The sequence below is a fragment of the Bufo bufo genome, chromosome 9, assembly GCF_905171765.1.
Source record: "Bufo bufo chromosome 9, aBufBuf1.1, whole genome shotgun sequence".
NCBI lineage: Eukaryota > Metazoa > Chordata > Amphibia > Anura > Bufonidae > Bufo > Bufo bufo.
This window is the reverse complement of record NC_053397.1, coordinates 50129792-50152161: the sequence shown is the minus strand read 5'-3', so window position 1 is coordinate 50152161 and position 22370 is coordinate 50129792. Positions and strand designations below refer to the sequence as shown.

At 41.8% G+C, this 22370-nt stretch overlaps 1 protein-coding gene across 1 annotated transcript in view; it reads right to left on the bottom strand.

The window, feature by feature from the left end:
• Positions 1-2704: 2704 nt before the first annotated feature.
• The window catches only part of SNX7 (sorting nexin 7), a 95966-nt gene continuing 76300 nt past the window's right edge, over positions 2705-22370 (bottom strand). Inside the window, exon 9 of the mRNA XM_040406797.1 lies at positions 2705-3132. Within this exon, the coding sequence (XP_040262731.1) occupies positions 3052-3132 (81 nt within the window). The 3' untranslated portion in view covers positions 2705-3051. The remainder of the gene's footprint in view (positions 3133-22370) is intronic.

Genomic DNA, 22370 nt, shown 5'->3' with positions numbered 1-22370 from the left:
AGGTCTTCATTTCATTGTCCATGCAACGAGAAGTAAAAATTCTGCAGTTACACAGAAAAACTCTGATATCTGTGCAAACTACTACTTTAGGAGTATCTCGTATAGTCAGGCACTAATCCTGAATTGCTACTCCATTCTTACATCTACAGCTAAATTCGGAATTCTGATGGTCTCCTGTTACCAATGAGCAGTGCATTGTGGGAGCTTAGATGAAAAAAATTGGGTATTTTGGCAATTTCAAGTTATCTTTTATCCACAGAATAGGTGATACCTATTAGATCGATGGCTCCTACCACTGAGGCCCCCACTGATCATGAGAACAGGGACCTCGCACCTTGCATGTGTACTGTTGCTCCATTCATCTCTATAAATAGTGCTCGGATAATGAATAACTTTAAATGACTGGAACACCCCTTGAAGAGGGATAACGGGAACATTAAAAGTGATGACTATACTTCATGAGATTTCGGTATCTTCCATCAGATGGCATATTATGACACCAGGTCCCATAGGAGAAAATAACTGTATGAGGAGTGCCTATGGAGCTATAGGATGTTTGCTTTTTTCACAGGCTCCATCGTCATGGCTAATTTCACACGGGCAATGTTTCCGCCCTCACAACAGACAGCACCCAGACTGAGCACTGGCCCATTAATTTCAATGGCCATATTAACATGAACACCTATTTTCACAGCCCCAGGAAAAATCACTGCATGCTCGATCTTCATCAGTTTTAATGCAGGACTAGTCCCATTAAAGTCAATGGGTCAGTGAAAGGAAATGGCCACACACGGACAGGATCTGTGTGCAGTCCATTTTTCAGATGCAGATGGTTTCTAGCAGATGCTGGGTGTTGTTCTTCTGTTTTATTTTTTATTTTCATGTGTGTGAAAAAAAACAAAAACAAATGACAAACTAATGCAACAGGATGGAAAAAACGGAAACACTAAACACAATGGCAGAAAAAAACGGATTAAACTAATATGCAAAGTCATTCATCTATCACTGAACAGACCCTTCTCTATCTCTTGCGTGCATTCGGGACTCTGAGCATGAGTGTGCAGCAGCTCCCGTCCTGACCTCCCAGCACTGACGGGTCCTATAGCATTATATGGATTTAAGATGCTATGTAACTCTTAGGCCTCTTTCACACGAGCGTGTCCAGATTAGGTCCGGATGCGTCCCGATGCATTACGGCAAACCTGCGCGAGTAGGTACGCAATTGCAGTCAGTTTTGACTGCGATTGAGTTCCGTTGTTCAGTTTTTATCGCGCGGGTGCAATGTGTTTTGCACGCGCGTGATAAAAAACTGACTGTGGTACCCAGACCCGAACTTCTTCACAGAAGTTCGGGCTTGGGATCGGTGTTGTGTAGATTGTATTATTTTCCCTTATAACATGGTTAAGGGAAAATAATAGCATTCTGAATACAGAATGCATAGTACAATAGGGCTGGAGGGGTTAAAAAAATAAATAAAATTTTAACTCACCTTATCCACTTGTTCGCGCAGCCGGCATCTCTTCAGTCTTCATCTGTAAGGAAAAGGACCTTTGATGACGTCACTACGCTCATCACATGGTCATTCACATGATCCATCACCATGGTGATGGATCATGTGATGAGCCTAGTGACGTCAAAAGGTCCTTTTCCTTACAGATGAAGACAGAAGAGATGCCGGCTGCGCGAACAAGTGGATTAAGGAGAGTTAAATTTATTTTATTTTTTAACCCCTCCAGCCCTATTGTACTATGCATTCTGTATTCAGAATGCTATTATTTTCCCTTATAACCATGTTATAAGGGAAAATAAGAATGATTGGGTCCCCATCCCGATCATCACCTAGCAACCGTGCGTGAAAATCGCACCGCATCCGCACTTGCTTGCGGATGCTTGCGATTTTCACGCAAGCCCATTCATTTCTATGGGGCCTGCGTTGCGTGAAAATCGCACAAAATAGAGCTTACTGCGATTTTCACGCAACGCACAAGTGATGCGTGAAAATCACCGCTCATGTGCACAGCCCCATAGAAATTAATGGGTCCGTTCAACTCACGCATTGTCCCCGCACGGAAAACTCGCCCGTGTGAAAGGGGCCTTAGAGTCCTGGAATGTATTGAATAACGCTGACACAATGCTGTCAGTGTTATCTAATACATTCTAGAACTGTAAGAGTTACATAGCATCATAAATCAATATAATGCTATGTGACTGAGTGCTGGGAGGTCAGGACGGGAGCTGCTGCATACTCACTATGCGAGTCCGGAGTGTGGAACTCGCTCGTCTGAAAGGGGCCTAACTGAGAAATTACTTAACTGGTTCTTTCTGATTATTTTCCTTCAGGTTTTCAAAAATATATTATCATCTTGCGATTCTGTGCAGATTATCGGACACTGGACTTCACTGTATAAATAAAATGTGTTTGTATGGTGTCCATCCGGCGCTTTCTAAAGTTTTACTGAAATGAACATTCCAAAAAGTAAAAAAATAGAAATCACTTACTTGCTTGTAATTGGTTCAGAATCGACCAAAAGGTCAGGCTGACATTCTTTCCTCTATCTCCCAGCACTATAATCTAACACAAACGTTCTGTGTACAGCTCTTCTCTATCATAAATGCATTCTCTAGTCTTGTTCGCAAGTGTCAAGTCACCTGCTGACAACCGCGGCGCAGCTCCGTAATAACTCCATGCACTCAAGACTTGTCGCATTAAACACTTTAATTAAAAGGTTTTCTTTTACATTATGCTTAAAACAATTACTAAATACAAAATAAATTGAAGAGCACACATAATAGGTGATGTACACAGCTTGATCCAAGTGTCTTTCATGCATACAAAAAAGTCTTGGCAGCCGAATAATTGATCCTTAATTAACCGGGTTGATTTTGGTGCCTGGAAGACTAGGACAGAATCAACTTTGGCAGTGCTCAATTTACAGGGCACGTTCTGAGCCGTCTCCAGTTGGTCCTTCTATAATTAAGGTCACTTCTTTGGTCACATGGACTACTATACATATAATAGTATATATCACAGATAAGGCTTGTTCGTGGGATTCAGGACCCCTCCTCTTCTTGTGCGTCAAACTGTTCGTCACACGACTGAGATGAAAGGAAGGACTCCCAAGTGGCAAGGCACTGCAGGAAAGATGACAGATGTACCCATGAAAACTGAATGTATGCACCGAGAGGAATTGAAATAATCTGCTAAACATATAAAAAGCAAAAAAATAAAAATATAAATAAATCTATGTAAAATAAAGGTGATCCTTAAGTTGGAATGCGTCATCAGAAAATGACCTTATTTAAATCAAGTTTTTGTATTAAACATACTTTTACACTTCTAATAATCTCTGGGGTCCCCATAAGCAGCTTTGGGTGCAAGACATACGTCAAGGGTGTCCTTTGCTCCACTCGGTCGGTTAATTGCAGGCTGTTGTTTCTGGCCCCAAGGTTAGTCCAGAGACCTTAGATTTGGTAAGTGCTATAATATTCTGTAGTACCTTATATGTGGTTTTAAGTAGTGTTTTTTACCTATTTATCTAATAACTGGTCATGATTCTGTTTATCAATTGGTGGCCTAGTGAATTATTTGTGGATTTTTTGTTTTTTCTGTCTATGTAGCCATACGAGGGTTTCTTTTTTGCAGCACAAGTTTTAATGGTGCCTTTTTGGGGTACACATAAGTTTCTTATTAACTCTTTCTGGAAGGGAGACGGGAAATAACAGCAATACTGTCAGTTTTTACATTATACATTTTCAGCTGGTCATTTTTTGGCATAAATAACACAATAAGCTTATTCTCTGAGTCAGTAGGATACCAAATACATATAGTTGTTGTTTTTTTTTTTTTCACATTTTACTACTTTTGCACAATACTTTTTTATTTTTATTTTTTTATTTTTAAAGAACATGTTTTTGTAACACCGCATCCCAAGACCCATAACTTTTTTATCTTAGATTTTTGCAGGACTCCTTGTAGTTTTCACTGGTATCATTTTGTGGTACATAACAGTTTTTGATCGCTTTTTATTGTTTTTTGAGTGGCAGATAAGCAAAAAGCAGCAATTCTGTTTTTTTTTTTTTTTTTTTACGGCGAACACCGTACAGGATAAATGACATGATAATTGTATAGTGCGGGTCTTTACAGATGTGGCGATACCAAATATGTGGAGATTCTTTTTATGCCATTTTTTTCCACTGAAAAGCGTTTTTTCAAATGGGAAAAAAAAAAAAAAGTTTTTTTTCTTTTACATGGAATATTTTTAATAATTATTTCCAACTATTTAATAGTCTCACAAAAGGGACAATAATAGGCGATCTTTTGATAGTTTCTAAAATATATTGCACTATTCTTCGCCTGCGGCATGTAAGAGGTTAAATGGCTCAGGTGGGTGTTTCTGCTAGTCCAGGACATTAGATCAGGAGGGCGGCTCACATATTACAGCCATGCCCCCCGCTCTTCATGCAGTGTTAGACTGGGCAACCATAAAAAGGCAGTGGCTTTACCTACTTCCACTTAGTGGCCGTTGTAAAAAGGCGTATTGCTGGTCACTGAGGGGTCAATAGATGCAAGCCTAGGTTTTTACGTTATAGGCCGTATTACTTTTGAGTATATATAAATGTACAATACACTAAAAATACAACTGAAAACAGACATAAAAATTACATTTTGTTTCCCACAAATCCTCCAAATGAGTAAACGTAACAAATCATGAATCTAATTGAATTCCCTGGCAATCTATGATCTCCAGAACCATGGATCCCCTATACATCTTATGTACATTCTCAGCACTATGACAGACAATCGCTGACCATGGCAGAAACATGCTGTACACACATTATTTCTTAATCAACTTATCTATACATTCCACTTAGAATTCCACTTGGGACTACGGTACAAATAAATACAGAGTACATATACATAGCAAAAATATAGAAGAAAAGAGGCTTTTCTCACTTATGTGCAATATACACATGATCTGGACTGCTGAAACCCACATTTATCTAGAACCAAAACCTGTCCAATAGGGAAACAATTTAGTTTTAAAGGCTATGTATACCTTTGGGGGATTTTTTTTTTTATGATCGCATTTTACTGATTTTGGTCTAAAAAAAAAAAATTATTCAATTGGTCTTTATTAAAACTATTCAACCATTCTGTGACAAAGGATTAACTGTTTGTCTAGCTGTGTGAATGCTACTTTTACTTTGTGCAGGGGTCATCTAATAAACCTCCTCTCTAAATTACTTATTTAAGCCTCATTCTTATCAGTAAGAGAATAATTGAGTTATAATGAGTGTTTATAAGGTCAGAAATCAGATCTGAGCTGCCCGACGTTAAACACTAAAATACAGAGCCTGCTAATAGAGAATCTCAAGGCCGCACAGAGAAAGGGGCTCAAAATTTTTAATAAAGACCAACTGAAAAAATATATATGATTTGGAACTCAAAACAAGCATAAGGCCTCATGCACACGACCGTTTTTTTTTTGCGGTCCGCAAAAACGGGTTCCGTAGTTCCGTGATCTGTGTACGTTTTTTCTTCCGTGGGTCTTCCTTGATTTTTGGAGGATCCACGGACATGAAGGAAAGTAAAAAAAAAAAAAAAAAAAGTCGTTTTGGTGTCCGCCTGGCCGTGCGGAGCCAAACGGATCCGTCCTGACTTACAATGCAAGTCAATGGGGACGGATCCGTTTGACATTGACACAATATGGTGCAATTGCAAACGGATCCGTCTCCCATTGACTTTCAATGTAAAGTCAGGAGTCCCTATTATACCATCGGATCAGAGTTTTCTCCAATCCGATGGTATATTTTAACTTGAAGCGTCTCAATCACCATGGGAACGCCTCTATGTTAAAATATACCATCGGATTTGAGTTATATCGTGAAAACTCAGATCCGACAGTATATTCTAACACAGAGGCGTTCCCATAGTGATGGGGACGCTTCAAGTTAGAATATACTAAGAACTGTGTACATGACTGCACCCTGCTGCCTGGCAGCACCTGATCTCTTACAGGGGGCTGTGATCGGCACAATTAACCCCTCCAGACCCCCCTCCCTCCCCTGTATTACATTCATTGGTGGCCAGTGATGCCCCCCCTCCCCAGTATTTAATTCATTGGTGGCCAGTGCAACCTCCCCTCTCCCCCCTCCTAATTAAAATCCCCTCCCCCCCATCATTGGTGGCAGCGGAGAGTTCCGATCGGAGTCCCAGTTAAATCGCTGGGACTCCGATTGGCAACCATGGCGCTGTCTGTGACCGGCCGGGCACTCCTCCTACTGGTAAGTGAAAGGTCTGTGCAGCGCATTGCTTATAGCACAGACCTGTCACTTACCAGTAGGAGGAGCGCCCGGCCGGTCACAGACATCGCAGCCGCAGGTAAGTATAATGCTTCTAAAATTGCTAAGTAACCATGGCAGCCAGGACTGCAGTAGCATCCTGGTTGCCATTGTTACCGATCGGAGTCCCAGCGATTAAACTGGGACTCCGATCGGAACTCTCCGCTGCCACTAATAATGGGGGGATTCACTGGCCACCAATGAATTTAAAACTGGGGAGGGAGGGGGGGGGGTCTGCCCCCTCCTGCCTGGCAGCATCCGATCTCTTACAGGGGGCTATGATACGCACAATTAACCCCTCAGGTGCGGCACCTGAGGGGTTAATTGTGCTGATCACAGCCCCCTGTAAGAGATCGGGTGCTGCTAGGCAGCAGGGGGCAGTCATGTACACAGTTCGTAGTATATTCTAACTTGAAGCGTCCCTATCACTATGGGAACGCCTCTGTGTTAGAATATACTGTCGGATCTGAGTTTTCACGAAGTGAAAACTCAGATCTGAAAAAGCTTTTATGCAGACGGATCTGCGGATCACTCTGTGTGAAAGTAGCCACGGACACGGACGACAATCTTGTGTGCATCCGTGTTTTTTCACGGACCCATTGACTTGAATGGGTCCGTGAACCGTTGTCCGTCAAAAAAATAGGACAGGTCCTATTTTTTTGACGGACCGGAAACACGGATGCGGATGAACAACGGTGCATTTTCTGAGTTTTCAACGGACCCATTGAAAGTCAATGGGTTCGCAGAAAATCACGGAAAACAGAACGGACACTGATGCACACAACGGTCGAGTGCATGAGGCCTAATGCAGTAAAAAAAAAATTGTCCCAAAGGTGTACAGACACTTTTGGCAATGCTGGATGCATGAGGGCCTACGGTTACAGTACATTCAGCTTTTGGGTCAGCTGCTATTAGGTTGCCTATGCCAATTGTGAAGAGAGCCTAAACCAGGCTTCCAACTTTACAGCAAACATATGGGGCTCATACTGCAAAGCAAATCTTGTCATAGATTTTAATTCCACTCAAGTGGAAATCCATAACCAGGATAGGATACACAATGCTTGCATTTTAAAGCAAACATTTGGACATGTGACGGGCAGCTGGTTATTACTTTGTAATTTACTATTGTATCAAATATTTTTTAGGAAACCAGTTATAGCATCTAGAGGCAGTGCAGGATCTACCCCTCTCTATGTTACAATTACATGGAGCGGAGGTAAAGTGTGGTTGATGGTATATGAAATTATACCATTTTATCTCCCACTTTTGGAGAGACAATTATGTATGTTGACAACTAAATATCAATATCTCAGATGCCTGTCATTTTGACAAAAGTTCTTTTAAAAAAATTGCTCAGTTTGCTCCACTCAGAAGATGTAATTATAAAAAACAGCACTTACTAAAACCTTCCACTGACTAACTGTAGATTGAGGAGACATTGAGAACTAAAAAGGATGAAGGAAAGGTTTTAAAGGCTATCCTTAATGTTTTTTTTTTTTTTTTTTTATGATTGCATTTTACTCATTTTGGGCTTATGCATGTATCTACCAAGGAAGAGAACCATCTCACCACTGCCACCTCTTGGAAATGGCTTCCTACGAGACAAAATCTGACTTTCCAACAAGCAATGGGATTTGACTAGGGAATATATAATCCCTTGTCAAATACCAAAGGCTTGCTGGAAAATTGGATTTTGACTCCTAGGGACTCACTTCCAAGAGGTGACGTTAGTGAGATGGTTCTCTTCCTTGGGAGATACCTCTTTGCATACTCGTTTCCCATGGACGATTGCCAATTAGTCCATCTACCCTGGAGTACTTTCAGTAAGTCTCCATACAGGACTGATCTCTTAAGGCCCCTTTCACACGAGCGAGTTTTCCGCGCGGGTGCAATGCGTGACGTGAACGCATAGCACCCGCACTGAATCCTGACCCATTCATTTCAATGGGTCTGTGCACACTGCTTTCTGCGTTGCGTGAAAAACGCAGCATGTTCTATATTCTGCGTTTTTCACACAGCCCTGGCCCCATAGAAGTAAATGGGGCTTCAGTGAAAAACGCATTGCATCCTGAAGCAAGTGCGGGTGCGATGCGTTTTTCACTGAAGGTTGCTAAGAGAGGTTGTTTGTAAACCTTCAGTTTTTTATCACAAGCGTGAAAAGCGCATCAAAATGCATTGCACCTGCGTGGAAAAAAACTGAACGCACTCGCAGACAAAACTGACTGAACTTGCTTGCAAAATGGTGCGAGTTTCCCTGAACGCATCCGGACCCAATCGGTCACGCTTGTGCGAAAGAGGCCTAAAGGAGAATAGGCACCGTGCTTAAGCCTCATTTTTTGATAATTATTTTTTTTAATAATTGTTTCTTGTTAAAAATTTTCAGCAGTTAGTGCGATACATATAATTAGAAATCAGTCTATTTGCAGGCTGTCTCTACCGAGTTCTTTCCGCTGACGTCTCCTGTGAAGCCTTATTTCTGATCTCCTGACCTCAAAACACTCCTTATAGCTAAACTCTTTTCACATTGATAAGAATATTTAAATGAATGTTTAGGAGGTCAGGAGATGAGAGATAAGGCTTCACATGATCAGTCAGCTGACGTAACTGATACTGCAAGGTAGCATAGTGTGAGGACAGGCCCACCCCTCCTCATCAACGCTCCCCTTGACCTCCTTGAAGTTAGGCTTCGTGAACGTGACCTTATTTTGGGTCCACGTTTCGATACGCATTATTTGTGGATCGCAAGCGGACCCATTCATTTCTATTGGACCACAAAAAACGCGTACAGCACGCGGATGCCATCCGTGTGCTGTCCGCATCCATGCAGCCGTTCCACAAATTACAGAGCCTGTTCTATTCTTGTCCATTTTGCGGGACAGAGGAAAGTACGGGATGCACACGGCCACATGGCGTGTAAGATCCTCACCTGTCTCGCACTCCGGTGTGACCAAAAAGGGTCCTCGTGGAGCTGCGGGACAGGTTACACGTGTGTCTCCATTGATACACCAGCTCCGACCCCTTTGCGAACTGACGCGGGGATGGGTGCGCATGTGCGCCGGAGGGGGAAGACCGCATGGCTTTCGGGGACAGCTTGGCCTGGCTAGTGGCAGTACGCTGCGGCCGAGCTAGCCTCCAGTGCCTATTGCCGATTCCATTCCAGTGTCCATGTCGACGCGCTCGCACACTCGCACAGCCTGTCGTGCATCCAGATTTAAGTTTGAAAACGGGTTCGCAAGGGGATACGCGGTCGCGCTTCTTATGTGCTTTGCTGACCAGTGAAGGGAATAGCACCTGGCCGCAAGTTCAAAGCAGATTAGGGGGCCGGCGTTGGTCTAATTGACTAATGACCGACCAAAGCCTTGTACACAGGTGTTGGGCAGGATCATGACCTATGGGGAGTGGACACTTGGCGCCCTGGGATTTGTTAGCAGGCACATAAAAGGTGAACTCCCAGGTCAGTCAGTGCCCACTGTTATCCTTCCTTATCCAGGTCAGTACTGCTAGCTACTAACTGACGGCTGCTGGGACTCCGTCCGTTCCAGTGGGACCCAGGACCCGGGACTTTCCGTGACGCATCCGTTTACCTGGCAAGTTGCACAGAGACTTATGCACGGATCGGGACTACTCCTGGCTTTCCTTTGTTTTTTGTTTGCCTGATGTTTGCCCAGTGAAGTTCACCTGGACTTTGTTTATTTTGTTAATAAACCCCTTTGACTTCACCCTCACTGGTCTGTTTCGTTGGTGCCTTGCATTACATGGTGTCAGTGTTTTATCCATATTTTGTCACCACAAAACAGCAAGGGCTGTGTGCATGAAGCCTACCTGACAGATGGCAGTCTATGCAAAGGAACAAAAACCAGCTTTCAATCACCCATAAAAGGGATAGGAGAGGCAAAGGGAGCACTCCCATCATGAATATACCACACTCAAATTACTTGCCCAGTGTATTCTTTAACCACTCTCACCTTTTACACAATCTTTGCTTGCTGTCAGAGAATGGAAACAGAAAATAAGGTTTGATCAGAGGCTGGCGCAGAGAATGACGACCGAGGATGAAGACCAGAAGGAACACTGGCCAGAAGATTGGACAACCTCGTTAATAAGTGTCCTTAAGCAAATAATCCACATGATATTTCATGCAACACCAAAAAAACACTTGTATCATAAATATCTCGCATGGAGTTATTCGTATTACCACCTACACAGCTCAAAGAGCAACCACACAGAGAACCACTATAATTTAATTATTTCCTTTATTGGATATCCAAAAACATTATATGGTATATCAGTTAAAAATATACAAAAAACAGTACGTAATGGGAACGCTACGGTGTAATGACAATTATATAAAAACAGAGAAAGCTCCAAACCAATAAGGGACTAGTATCCCCCCATGCACAAATAAGACAGTATCAGCTTGGTGGGGCACACATAGCAACATAAGCACCCAGCATATGTATACAAGCACACTCTAAACAATTGAAAGGGTGTGAGTCTGGGTGCAGCCCACAACAAGCAGAGGCTGCCAAAGGAGAGGGGGGGAAGAAAAACACACACAATATAAAGTGCAAGTGCAATAGTACCTACTGACCCTGGTCTGAAGCAGCCGCCCATGGGGGGATACTAGTCCCTTATTGGTTTGGAGCTTTCTCTGTTTTTATATAATTGTCATTACACCGTAGCGTTCCCATTACGTACTGTTTTTTGTATATTTTTAACTGATATACCATATAATGTTTTTGGATATCCAATAAAGGAAATAATTAAATTATAGTGGTTCTCTGTGTGGTTGCTCTTTGAGCTGTGTAGGTGGTAATAATGATATTTCATGCCAAGAGAGGCTCTGATGTCTCTATGGCTTGGCTGCTAGGCCCCTGAAGGAAAACTTTGAGAAGCGATGATCAGTACTGGATACAACTGTAATAAATACTCAGCAGTAAGAAATGCTAGATCAGTACAGAATTTTCAGCCTGCAATTTAAATGTCTGTTCCCTGACAACAAGCAGAGATCTTGAAAATGAAGTTACTTTTCAGAACTCTGTAGGACTTTTCATTACACAAAAATAAAGGTTTGTGCACACAATGAGAAAACCCTTCTAACGAACTGCACTGTGTACCGGACTACGTAGTCCTACAGTACTCGACATTGGAATCATTGTGTGTCAGAAGTGCCATACAGCTCATTCTGAGAATATTACTACTTTATGAAAACATCCAATTATTATGCAGCTACATAAACTCTAACTGCAAAGTGAAATCAGCATGCATTCAAATGAATCGCTAAAACACAAAAATGACTAAAAAAATAAAAGTAAAAATGGATTATTATTGGCACGTATCATCAGAAGAATGCGAATGGCTCCTTATGAGGCATCAAACTCAACCAGGATCTTCACTGATTGTAATAACTGCACCATATAACTACACTCAGTATCTCTCTACCTTAAAATGTGCAGGAAGATTGCTCCATTTCAAATAACTGTAATCATCTCAGGACCCAATGGATTTTGTCATCTTTAAAAAGGTTCTTTATCTTTTTCTTAGTGAGGATCTATCCTTAGGATAAGTCATCAGTATCTGATCGGTGGGGGTCCGACACCCGGGACCCCCGCCAATCAGCTGTTTGAGAAGGCACCGGCACTCCTATGAGCTCTGCGGCCTTCTTGCACCTTGCTTGGTATAGCAGCTCTGCCTCATTCACTTCAATGGGCCTAAGCTGTGCCCAGGCCGTGTGACATAGTTGTGACGTCACTGACCTGCGAGAAGGTCGTGGTGCTACTGCAAGTGCCGCTGCCTACTTAAACAGCTGATCGGCAGGGGTCCAAGGTGTCGAACCACCCCCCTGATCAGATACTGATGACATATCCAGAGGATAGATCATCACCAAGAAAAAGGTAAATATACCAATACGGTGTTGGACCCCCTTTTGCCTTCAGAACTGCCTTAATTCTACGTGGCATTGATTCAACAAGGTGCTGATAGCATTCTTTAGAAATGTTGGCCCATATTGATAGGATAGCATCTTGCAGTTGATGGAGATTTGAGGGATGCACATCCAGGGCACGAAGCTCCCGTTCCACCACATCCCAAAGATGCTCTATTGGGTTGAGATCTGGTGACTGTGGGGGCCATTTTAGTACAGTGAACTCATTGTCATGTTCAAGAAACCAATTTGAAATGATTCGAGCTTTGTGACATGGTGCATTATCCTGCTGGAAGTAGCCATCAGAGGATGGATACATGGTGGTCATGAAGGGATGGACATGATCAGAAACAATGCTCAGGTAGCCCGTGGCATTTTAAAGATGCCCAATTGGCACTAAAAGGCCTAAAGTGTGCCCAGAAAACATCCCCCACCCCATTACACGACCACTACCAGCCTGCACAGTGGTAACAAGGCATGATGGATACATGTTCTCATTCTGTTTACGCCAAATTCATACTCTACCATTTGAATGTCTCAACCGAAATCGAGACTCATCAGACCAGGCAACATTTTTTCAGTCTTCAACAGTCCAATTTTGGTGAGCTCGTGCAAATTGTAGCCTCTTTTTCCTATTTGTAGTGGAGATGAGTGGTACCCAGTGGGGTCTTCTGCTGTTGTAGCCCAACCGCCTCAAGGTTGTGCGTGTTGTGGCTTCACAAATGCTTTGCTGCATACCTCGGTTGTAACGAGAGGTTATTTCAGTCAACGTTGCTCTTCTATCAGCTTGAATCAGTCGGCCCATTCTCATCTGACCTCTAGCATCCACAAGGCATTTTCACCCACAGGACTGCCGCATACTGGATGTTTTTCCCTTTTCACACCATTCTTTGTAAACCCTAGAAATGGTTGTGCGTGAAAATCCCAGTAACTGAGCAGATTGTGAAATACTCAGACCGGCCCGTCTGGCACCAACAACCATGCCACGCTCAAAATTGCTTAAATCACCTTTCTTTCCCATTCTGACATTCAGTTTGGAGTTCAGGAGATTGTCTTGACCAGGACCACCCCCTAAATGCATTGAAGCAACTGCCATGTGATTGGTTGACTAGATAATTGCATTAATGAGAAATAGAACAGGTGTTCCTAATAATTCTTTAGGTGAGTATATATATATATATATATATATATATATATATATATATATACACACACATACATACATACATACATACATATACATATACACACACATACACACACACAGGGAGAGCAGAATTATTAGGCAAATGAGTATTTTGACCACATCATCCTCTTTATGCATGTTGTCTTACTCCAAGCTGTATAGGCTCGAAAGCCTACTACCAATTAAGCATATTAGGTGATGTGCATCTCTGTAATGAGAAGGGGTGTGGTCTAATGACATCAACACCCTATATTAGGTGTGCATAATTATTATGCAACTTCCTTTCCTTTGGCGAAATGGGTCAAAAGAAGGACTTGACAGGCTCAGAAATGTCAAAAATAGTGAGATATCTTGCAGAGGGATGCAGCACTCTTAAAATTGCAAAGCTTCTGAAGCGTGATCGAACAATCAAGCGTTTCATTCAAAATAGTCAACAGGGTCGCAAGAAGCGTGTGGAAAAACCAAAGGCGCAAAATAACTGCCCATGAACTGAGAAAAGTCAAGCGTGCAGCTGCCAAGATGCCACTTGCCACCAGTTTGGCCATATTTCAGAGCTGCAACATCACTGGAGTGCCCAAAAGCACAAGGTGTGCAATACTCAGAGACATGGCCAAGGTAAGAAAGGCTGAAAGACGACCACCACTGAACAAGACACACAAGCTGAAACGTCAAGACTGGGCCAAGAAATATCTCAAGATTGATTTTTCTAAGGTTTTATGGACTGATGAAATGAGAGTGAGTCTTGATGGGCCAGATGGATGGGCCCGTGGCTGGATTGGTAAAGGGCAGAGAGCTCCAGTCCGACTCAGACGCCAGCAAGGTGGAGGTGGAGTACTGGTTTGGGCTGGTATCATCAAAGATGAGCTTGTGGGGCCTTTTCGGGTTGAGGATGGAGTCAAGCTCAACTCCCAGTTTCTGGAAGACACCTTCTTCAAGCAGTGGTACAGGAAGAAGTCTGCATCCTTCAAGAAAAACATGATTTTCATGCAGGACAATGCTCCATCACACGCGTCCAAGTACTCCACAGCGTGGCTGGCAAGAAAGGGTATAAAAGAAGAAAATCTAATGACATGGCCTCCTTGTTCACCTGATCTGAACCCCATTGAGAACCTGTGGTCCATCATCAAATGTGAGATTTACAAGGAGGGAAAACAGTACACCTCTCTGAACAGTGTCTGGGAGGCTGTGGTTGCTGCTGCACGCAATGTTGATGGTGAACAGATCAAAACACTGACAGAATCCATGGATGGCAGGCTTTTGAGTGTCCTTGCAAAGAAAGGTGGCTATATTGGTCACTGATTTGTTTTTGTTTTGTTTTTGAATGTCAGAAATGTATATTTGTGAATGTTGAGATGTTATATTGGTTTCACTGGTAAAAATAAATAATTGAAATGGGTATATATTTCTTTTTTGTTAAGTTGCCTAATAATTATGCACAGTAATAGTCACCTGCACACACAGATATCCCCCTAAAATAGCTAAAACTAAAAACAAACTAAAAACTACTTCCAAAAATATTCAGCTTTGATATTAATGAGTTTTTTGGGTTCATTGAGAACATGGTTGTTCAATAATAAAATTAATCCTCAAAAATACAACTTGCCTAATAATTCTGCACATATATATATATATATATATATATAGTGCAGTGCAAGGGCTTTTTAGTTTACATTTTTTCACTGCTAGGCGGAGGCTTCCGCATAGCAGTATTCCTGTTGACGTCGCCAGCACTGATGGGTGGGCTTTAGCGCTAAACCCAACCCATTAGTGCTGATGACGTCACCAGGCTCACTGCAAGGTGGGAGCCTCTGCCTACCTTCCCCATGGAAAGCTCAGTACATCACCAGATCCTCCAGAGAAAGCAATTCAGCGTAGGGCAATGGAGAGCATCGGAGCATGAAATGTCAGAGAGGCTAAGTGGGGGAAGAAGGGAATATGTCCAGGTTCAGCTCTGAACCTGGACAACCCCTTTAAGGCTATGCCATATCACAATCTCCTCATATCAGATAAGAATGAAGAAACGGGCTGGTGCCAATAGTATGGCTTCTTACCAGCTCTGGTGGCTTCTTTACCATACCATAGGTACAATGCTATCGATGGTGTGTAGAAACATGGACCACGGCTGCAGATTTTCCTGGAGAACAGTAAGTACTATTGGGTTCCGTTAGCTAAGGTCAAGGATCATCAAGAGTGCTGCTGTGGTCTATGACTCCTCCTGAAGAACCAAAACGCGAAACGCGCGTAGAGGGGCACGCCAGCCAGCGACCGCGCATCCTGTTTTCACATACACCTAGAACATTGGGTAAGAAAAGCTCAGACTGCTATTCCTCATTCCCTGGACATAGCAAATATTGGTGTCGGCACCTATCTTGTTGTCTCCACTGCGTCCGATCTTAATACTGGGAAAGCACGGTTTTTAGCTAGCATGTATTGTAACATGCCTATCCCGCATGCCTGCTAGGTCTGCATAATGATTGTTAGGATGTATTGAGAGGAGATATACATCTATGTATAGATTGTCACGCCCTCATATGGTAGTCCACATCATAGTTTGCATGTGATCTTACAGGATAGGTATGAGCTGGTGCAGATGGCCCTTTATATTGTCTCCACATGTCTGTTTATGTGTATGTATGTTCTTTTATGTCTATTTAATAAACTTTGATATATTGGGTAGTTTGGTACTTGATCTTTGTTGATAACAGTTTAGTTCGTACACCCTTGCATGCACTGGTGGTGTCGATCCAGTTGAATAGTAAAATGAAGGATCTGGCCTGGACGGTCAAGAAAATGTGCTGGGGAAGTCTTTTAAATAAATCAGTGGTTTTATTGACCAAGGTGTTTGTAGAATTTAAATTTTTAAACTGTGCACCTGTAAGAACATTTTCTCAGGAGTGGGGGATAAACCCTCTTTAAAGGGGTTCTCTCACTTCCGCAAATGGGATTTATAATGTAGACAAAGTTAATACAAGGCACTTACTTGGTTTGATTTATTTTTCCATCACATTATACACTGTTCTTTTCCAGGAATTACGACCATCGCTGCTGCATTGCAGGCTGGTCATGCTTGCACACTATAGGAAAACGTGGAAACCTCTCTGGTGACCGGGAGTGTGTCTAGGCTGGCGCTTTTCTCCTATAGTGTGTATGTATGGCCACTGCTGCTGGATTGCAGGGTGGTCGTAACCCCTGGAAACGAGCAGTGTATAATGTGATAGAAAAATGAATCCATCTAGCAAAGGAGGCAATATGGAGAATCACAATACATTAGTACGTGGCTTGTATTCACTTTCTCTACGTAATAGAGGACCTGTAACATCTGACATGTTTATTTTAGTGACTATTTGCTTTCATCATGTAATAAAAATTCAGGAGCATCTATTCTTATGACTTTGTTGTACCATTCCATTATTATTCCTGTTGGAAGTTACGAATGAATCAATAGCCGTTTGCTATGAAGTTAAGTCATAATAGATGCTCCAGAATTGTTACTACACAGGTAATGCAAGTAGTTACTAAAACAGACATGTCAGGCGAGGTGACCACTCCTCTAACGCCTTTCTGTCACATCCATTTTTCAGTTTTTTAATCCCTGCCTTCCAAAAAGGCCCCATATAAGGGCTTGTTTTTTTTTTGCAAGACATGCTGTATATTTTATTGGCAAAATTTTATGTATCTGATAAAATACTGAGAAACAAAAAACAAACAAAAAAAATATAATAATAATAATAATAATATTATTATTATATCTCTCTCTCTCTCTCTGACGGAATATAAAAAAAAAAGAGCAAAAAAAAAAAAAAAGGCAAAACCTTTGCTGTTTGGTTTAATTGAGATTCACCATATTCTGAAGCCTATAGCTTTTTTTTTCCCCAAATCGATGGGTCAGGTTGGGCCTTTTTTCCAGGGGGAACCTTCTAATCACTTTCTTTTTTATTGTGGGGAGAGGTGGGGGATTGTTGTGAGGTGCTCAAAAAAATTAAATAAATAAAAAAAGAAAAATCTGGCATTGTGTATTTTTGTTTTTAAGTGCACGATGCAATATAAACAACGCAATAATTTTATCCTGATATTTTTTTATTGTTTAGTAATCATTTAATTAATAAATGGACCATTTTTAAAAATTGAATTTAACATCTACAATAAATGTTCCAACAGAAAGGATCAGAGAGATCTCCGATCCCGGCCACTGCAGATGGGTGTCAGTTGTATAACACAGTTGAAACACACAGTTTATGGTACGCTCAGCCCTGAGCCTGCTCCACACCCCACCCCCCTACTGCACCATGATATACATGTATACCAAATGTCGGGAAAAAGGTTAAAGGGGGTTTTCACTATTACTATGCTTTTTATTGGCTATGCTCATGTAGTTGCTTACCTCATATACATCTTCCCCATACTTTCTATTAGGACTCTACTGACCTATAAACAAATCCCTCAGGTTTGTTGCCATCCTGAATATAGCATTTCTTCCTGTTGCTGTATCCAACTGAACCCATGATGCACTTCTCCTTTCCCTGCCACACCTTTAGTACGCCAACGCCCAGCTAGTTGATAGCTGCTCCCACCCAGCTAGTCACATAGACACTGCCCTATCACTGCCCCTAACAATTCCCAGCTAGTGACATAGACACCATCACTGCCCCACCCATGGACATGACAGGAAATAAGAAAGGGCTGCATGGACATCGTGTGACCACAGCCCAGAATAGGAGATAGGAGCAATAAAAAAAAAAAAAAAAAAAAAAAAAAAAGGTACAAGAAATATATTACAGAATTACAGCGACCTTCATAAAGGATTATTTTAAAAGGATGTTGATGCAAACTGGAAAACCCCTTTAAAGGAGGAAGCGGCAGCTTTTTGGGTAAAAACTTCCTACTGACAAGGAGAATATAGACACATCCAGTGAACGATTTATTCACAGGTTTTCAGGTGGAATAATAGAGAAATGGTATAATAGAGGTACACCCACACAGGAAGTAAACGGTGCCAATTTATCGCCAGGGATTTTTGTGAGGCAGATCCAGCAACGTGGAGAAGATTTTAATCTCCCTCACCCATACGTAACAAATAGGCAGCATAAACTGGCCTGTGGTACAGATTTTGAATCCACAGTATGCCAATTTATGCTGCGGATTTCACCCTTAAGGCTCCATTCACACGTCCGTGGTGTGTTGCGGACCCATTTGCGGACGTGTGAATGGACCCTTACAATGCATATAAAAAATAAATGCAAAACCAGGCCTCCAACTTGTATCTCATCGGACTTCTCAAAGCACAAATTCTACAGCCCATCCTAACAAATTGCATCTAACTTCCTAAACTAGATACCTTGGTCTTCTATCTGGAATTAAGGGATGGCTGCCTGCCCAGAAAAAAAAAAAAAAATGTAACATTAGCAAAAAATCAAAGATATGAAATTGCGCACCTTTCAGACAGCCATATTACAAAGACAAATGACATCAGGCACATCCAGAAGATTAAATGCGAATTTAATACCATCTACGACGTGCCGAATCATTTTTCAATTGCCCACACCGAAAATAAGTTGGTAACTGGACTGAGAAGACCTAAAGATTGGGGTATTTCATTATCTGCCTGTCACAATAGGGAACGTATCTATGGAGTTCCATTAAAATAAAATGCAAGCAGCGCAACTGTCTATATAATGTAGAATACCGTTGTGGAGCTTCCACGTGATAGTCTTATCTAAGTCAAAGCCGTGAAAATTGATTTTTGTCAAATACTAGGAAAAGCTTAAAGAATAGATACAGGAGGGTGAAGTCGTAGGCAGAGGCATGTAGAGGCAGGCAGGGCAAAAAGGAAAGCAGACTGAAAATATAACAAGTCAATCTATGAATATATGAAGAAACAGCAATATATATACAATGAGAACAGAGGCATGGGGGGAATGAATGGACATTTGAAAAAAAAAAAACAGAACAACATATTAAAGATCTTGAGAATGAGTCCTTAATTATCTTACAGATGAGGGGTGTGAAAGTTTTATGGTCTCTAAATTGAGTGAGTTGTGGGTCAGGTTTATGGCGAGATGGAATTTGTTGAATTGTTCATGAAATTTTATCAGTTCATGTTCAGAGTCGGTCCAGATTATTAGGATGTCATCAATGAAACGGAAGTAGGCCAAGGGGTTCTTGAGGCAGGATACCAGAGTCATTTTCCAGTTTTGCCATGAAGAGATTTGCATATTGCGGTGCCATTTTACTGAGTTGGGTCTCCCTCCATTTTGATATAGTATTGTGTGTCTGAGTTGTCAGTGTGCTTCTTCTACATAGTCCAACGTGTTCAAAAGGACTATAGCGCCACCTTTATCTGCAGACTTGGTACCTGAGAATCCCAGGATCGGAGTATTCTACATGCTTCCCAAAATACACAAAGCAGGGAATCCAGGGAGGCCGATCATTTCAGGTGTGGGAACCCTCACTGAAAAATCTGGTTGGATAGAGGGCATCCATTAGTGAGGAACATAAAAAGTTATCTACAGGACACCACTGACTTATTGAACAAACTGTCAACCATAGGTCCCCACCCTAAAGGCACAATCTTGGCAACCATGGATGTGGAATCCTTGTATTCGAATATCCGCACAATGATGGATTAACTGTTTGCCGAGTATACTTGGAGGCGAATGGGATCGTCTCAGAATCTGTACTACAACTGACCAAATTCATCCTCACCCATAACTATTTCTCTTTTGACAAGGAGATATATTTACAGTGCACTGGGACCGCCATGGGCAGTAAAATGGCACCGAAATATGCAAATCTCTTCATGGCAAAACTGGAAAATGACTTTTTGGTATCCTGCCTCAAGAAACCCTTAGCCTACTTCCGTTTCATTGATGACATCCTAATAATCTGGACCGACTCTGAACATGAACTGATAAAATTTCATGAACAATTCAACAAATTCCATCCCACCATAAACCTGACCCTCAACTATTCCCACACAGAAGTCAGATTTCTGGACACCACCATAGACAGCTCAATACAGACATCCCTGTATCGGAAACCTATTGATCGGCCTACATACCTCAAATGGGACAGCTTCCACCCCAAACATATTAAAAAGTCCATCATCTATAGTCAAGCCGTCAGATAGAACAGAATCTACTCCAGCCCATCAGACAGGGATGAGCATTTACAATATCTGAAAAGGACATTTTTACACCAGGGCTATCATCCTGCTTCAATTGAAGATCAGATCACAAGAGCCACCAAGATCCCCAGAAGTCAACTTCTCCAATACAGGTAATGAAAATTGAGGCACTCAGGTTTAGGTACATCCAAGTCCTGATGTCCATGCCTCTCCTTCAGAACAGATAAAAAAATGTGACCACTGATGAAGGTCTGAAATGACCGAAACGTCTGGTCTTAAATATACTGTTTGCACCAAGGATCTAATTGGGCTTTTTGGATGAAAATACTGCAAAAACTTGAAAAAATAAAAAAGTTGATTGCAAAAACCTAAACCTGAGTGCCTCAATTTTCATTACATGTATACTGGCTGTTCGCAGCCCTTGATTGGCACCAGGGACATTTGAATTGAGTGCGGTTCTCCACCCTATTCATAACTTCTCCAATACAATGAAAAGAAACAGAACCAGCGCGTACCTCTGGTTGTGACCTACAACCCACAACTAAAAGGTACTGAGGAAAACTGCCAAAAAATTACATCATGTCCTACGTAAGGATGAACTACTAAAAACAATCTTCCCAGATCCCCCCTTACTAGCTTACCGACAACCTCCAAATCTAAGGAACATTCTGATCAGATCAAGTTCAAGGCCATGTACCACAGAAAAAGGAACCCATCCCTGTAATATAAGAAGATGCAAAACCTGTTCCCATATAAATGACAACAGATAAGATCCGGATCCCCAACAGACAGCAGGACTATAGGATCCCTGGGACATTCACATGTTCTACATCTAATGTTGTTTATCTGATTCTCTGCACTAAATGTCCTGTTAGAGGCCTCTACGTTGGAGAAACATGACAGAGACTCAATGCAAGGATGAGGTCCCACCACCACACAATTAAAGAGAAGAAGCTACACTTTCCTGTGGCTAAGCATTTCTGTAGCCCAGGACACAATGTAGAACACATGAAAGTTCTCATATTAAAAGGTAACTTCAAATCCCCAAAAGCTAGAAGAATTTGGGAATACAAATTTATAACACTGCTTGACACTTTGAATACTGGACTGAATTTGTCCCCGGGATCTATGACACACTACAAGATCTAAAGAGTCTTCTATAGACATAGTTGGGGCACCAGGTCTCTGAGATGATATCAATTTAGAGACCATAAAACTTTCACACCCCTCATCTGTAAGATAATTAAGGACTCATTCTCAAGATCTTTAATATGTTGTTCTGTTTTTTTTTTTTTTCAAATGTCCATTCATTCCCCCATGCCTCTGTTCTTACTGTATATATATTGCTGTTTCTTCATATATTCTTGTAGTACGCCTGATGAAGAGACTGGTGATGTCTCGAAAGCTCGCTATGTAACATCATTACGTCTATTTTTGTTAGCCATTAAAAGGTATCAAACCTACAATACTCTTATTTTGTTTCTCTTAATGAGAGCACTAAACTAGTTGTAGGATGTTCTGTTGGATGCTATATTATGGAGATATTCTCCATTTTCCAGGGGTGACTCTCTCTGTGATATTGCATATTATGGAGCATGGTGCAATTTTATTCAAATTCCCAATTTTTTTTTCTGCGCATTGGTGTGAAATCTGAGGCATGCGAAGACCTCCACAGGCGACACATCAGGTTTACCATAAGGGTATTGTTTGTTCTCTAGCCCAGGTCTGGCCAACCTGCGGCTCTCCAGCTGTTGTAAAACTACAACTCCCACCATTCCCTGCTGTAGGCTGATAGC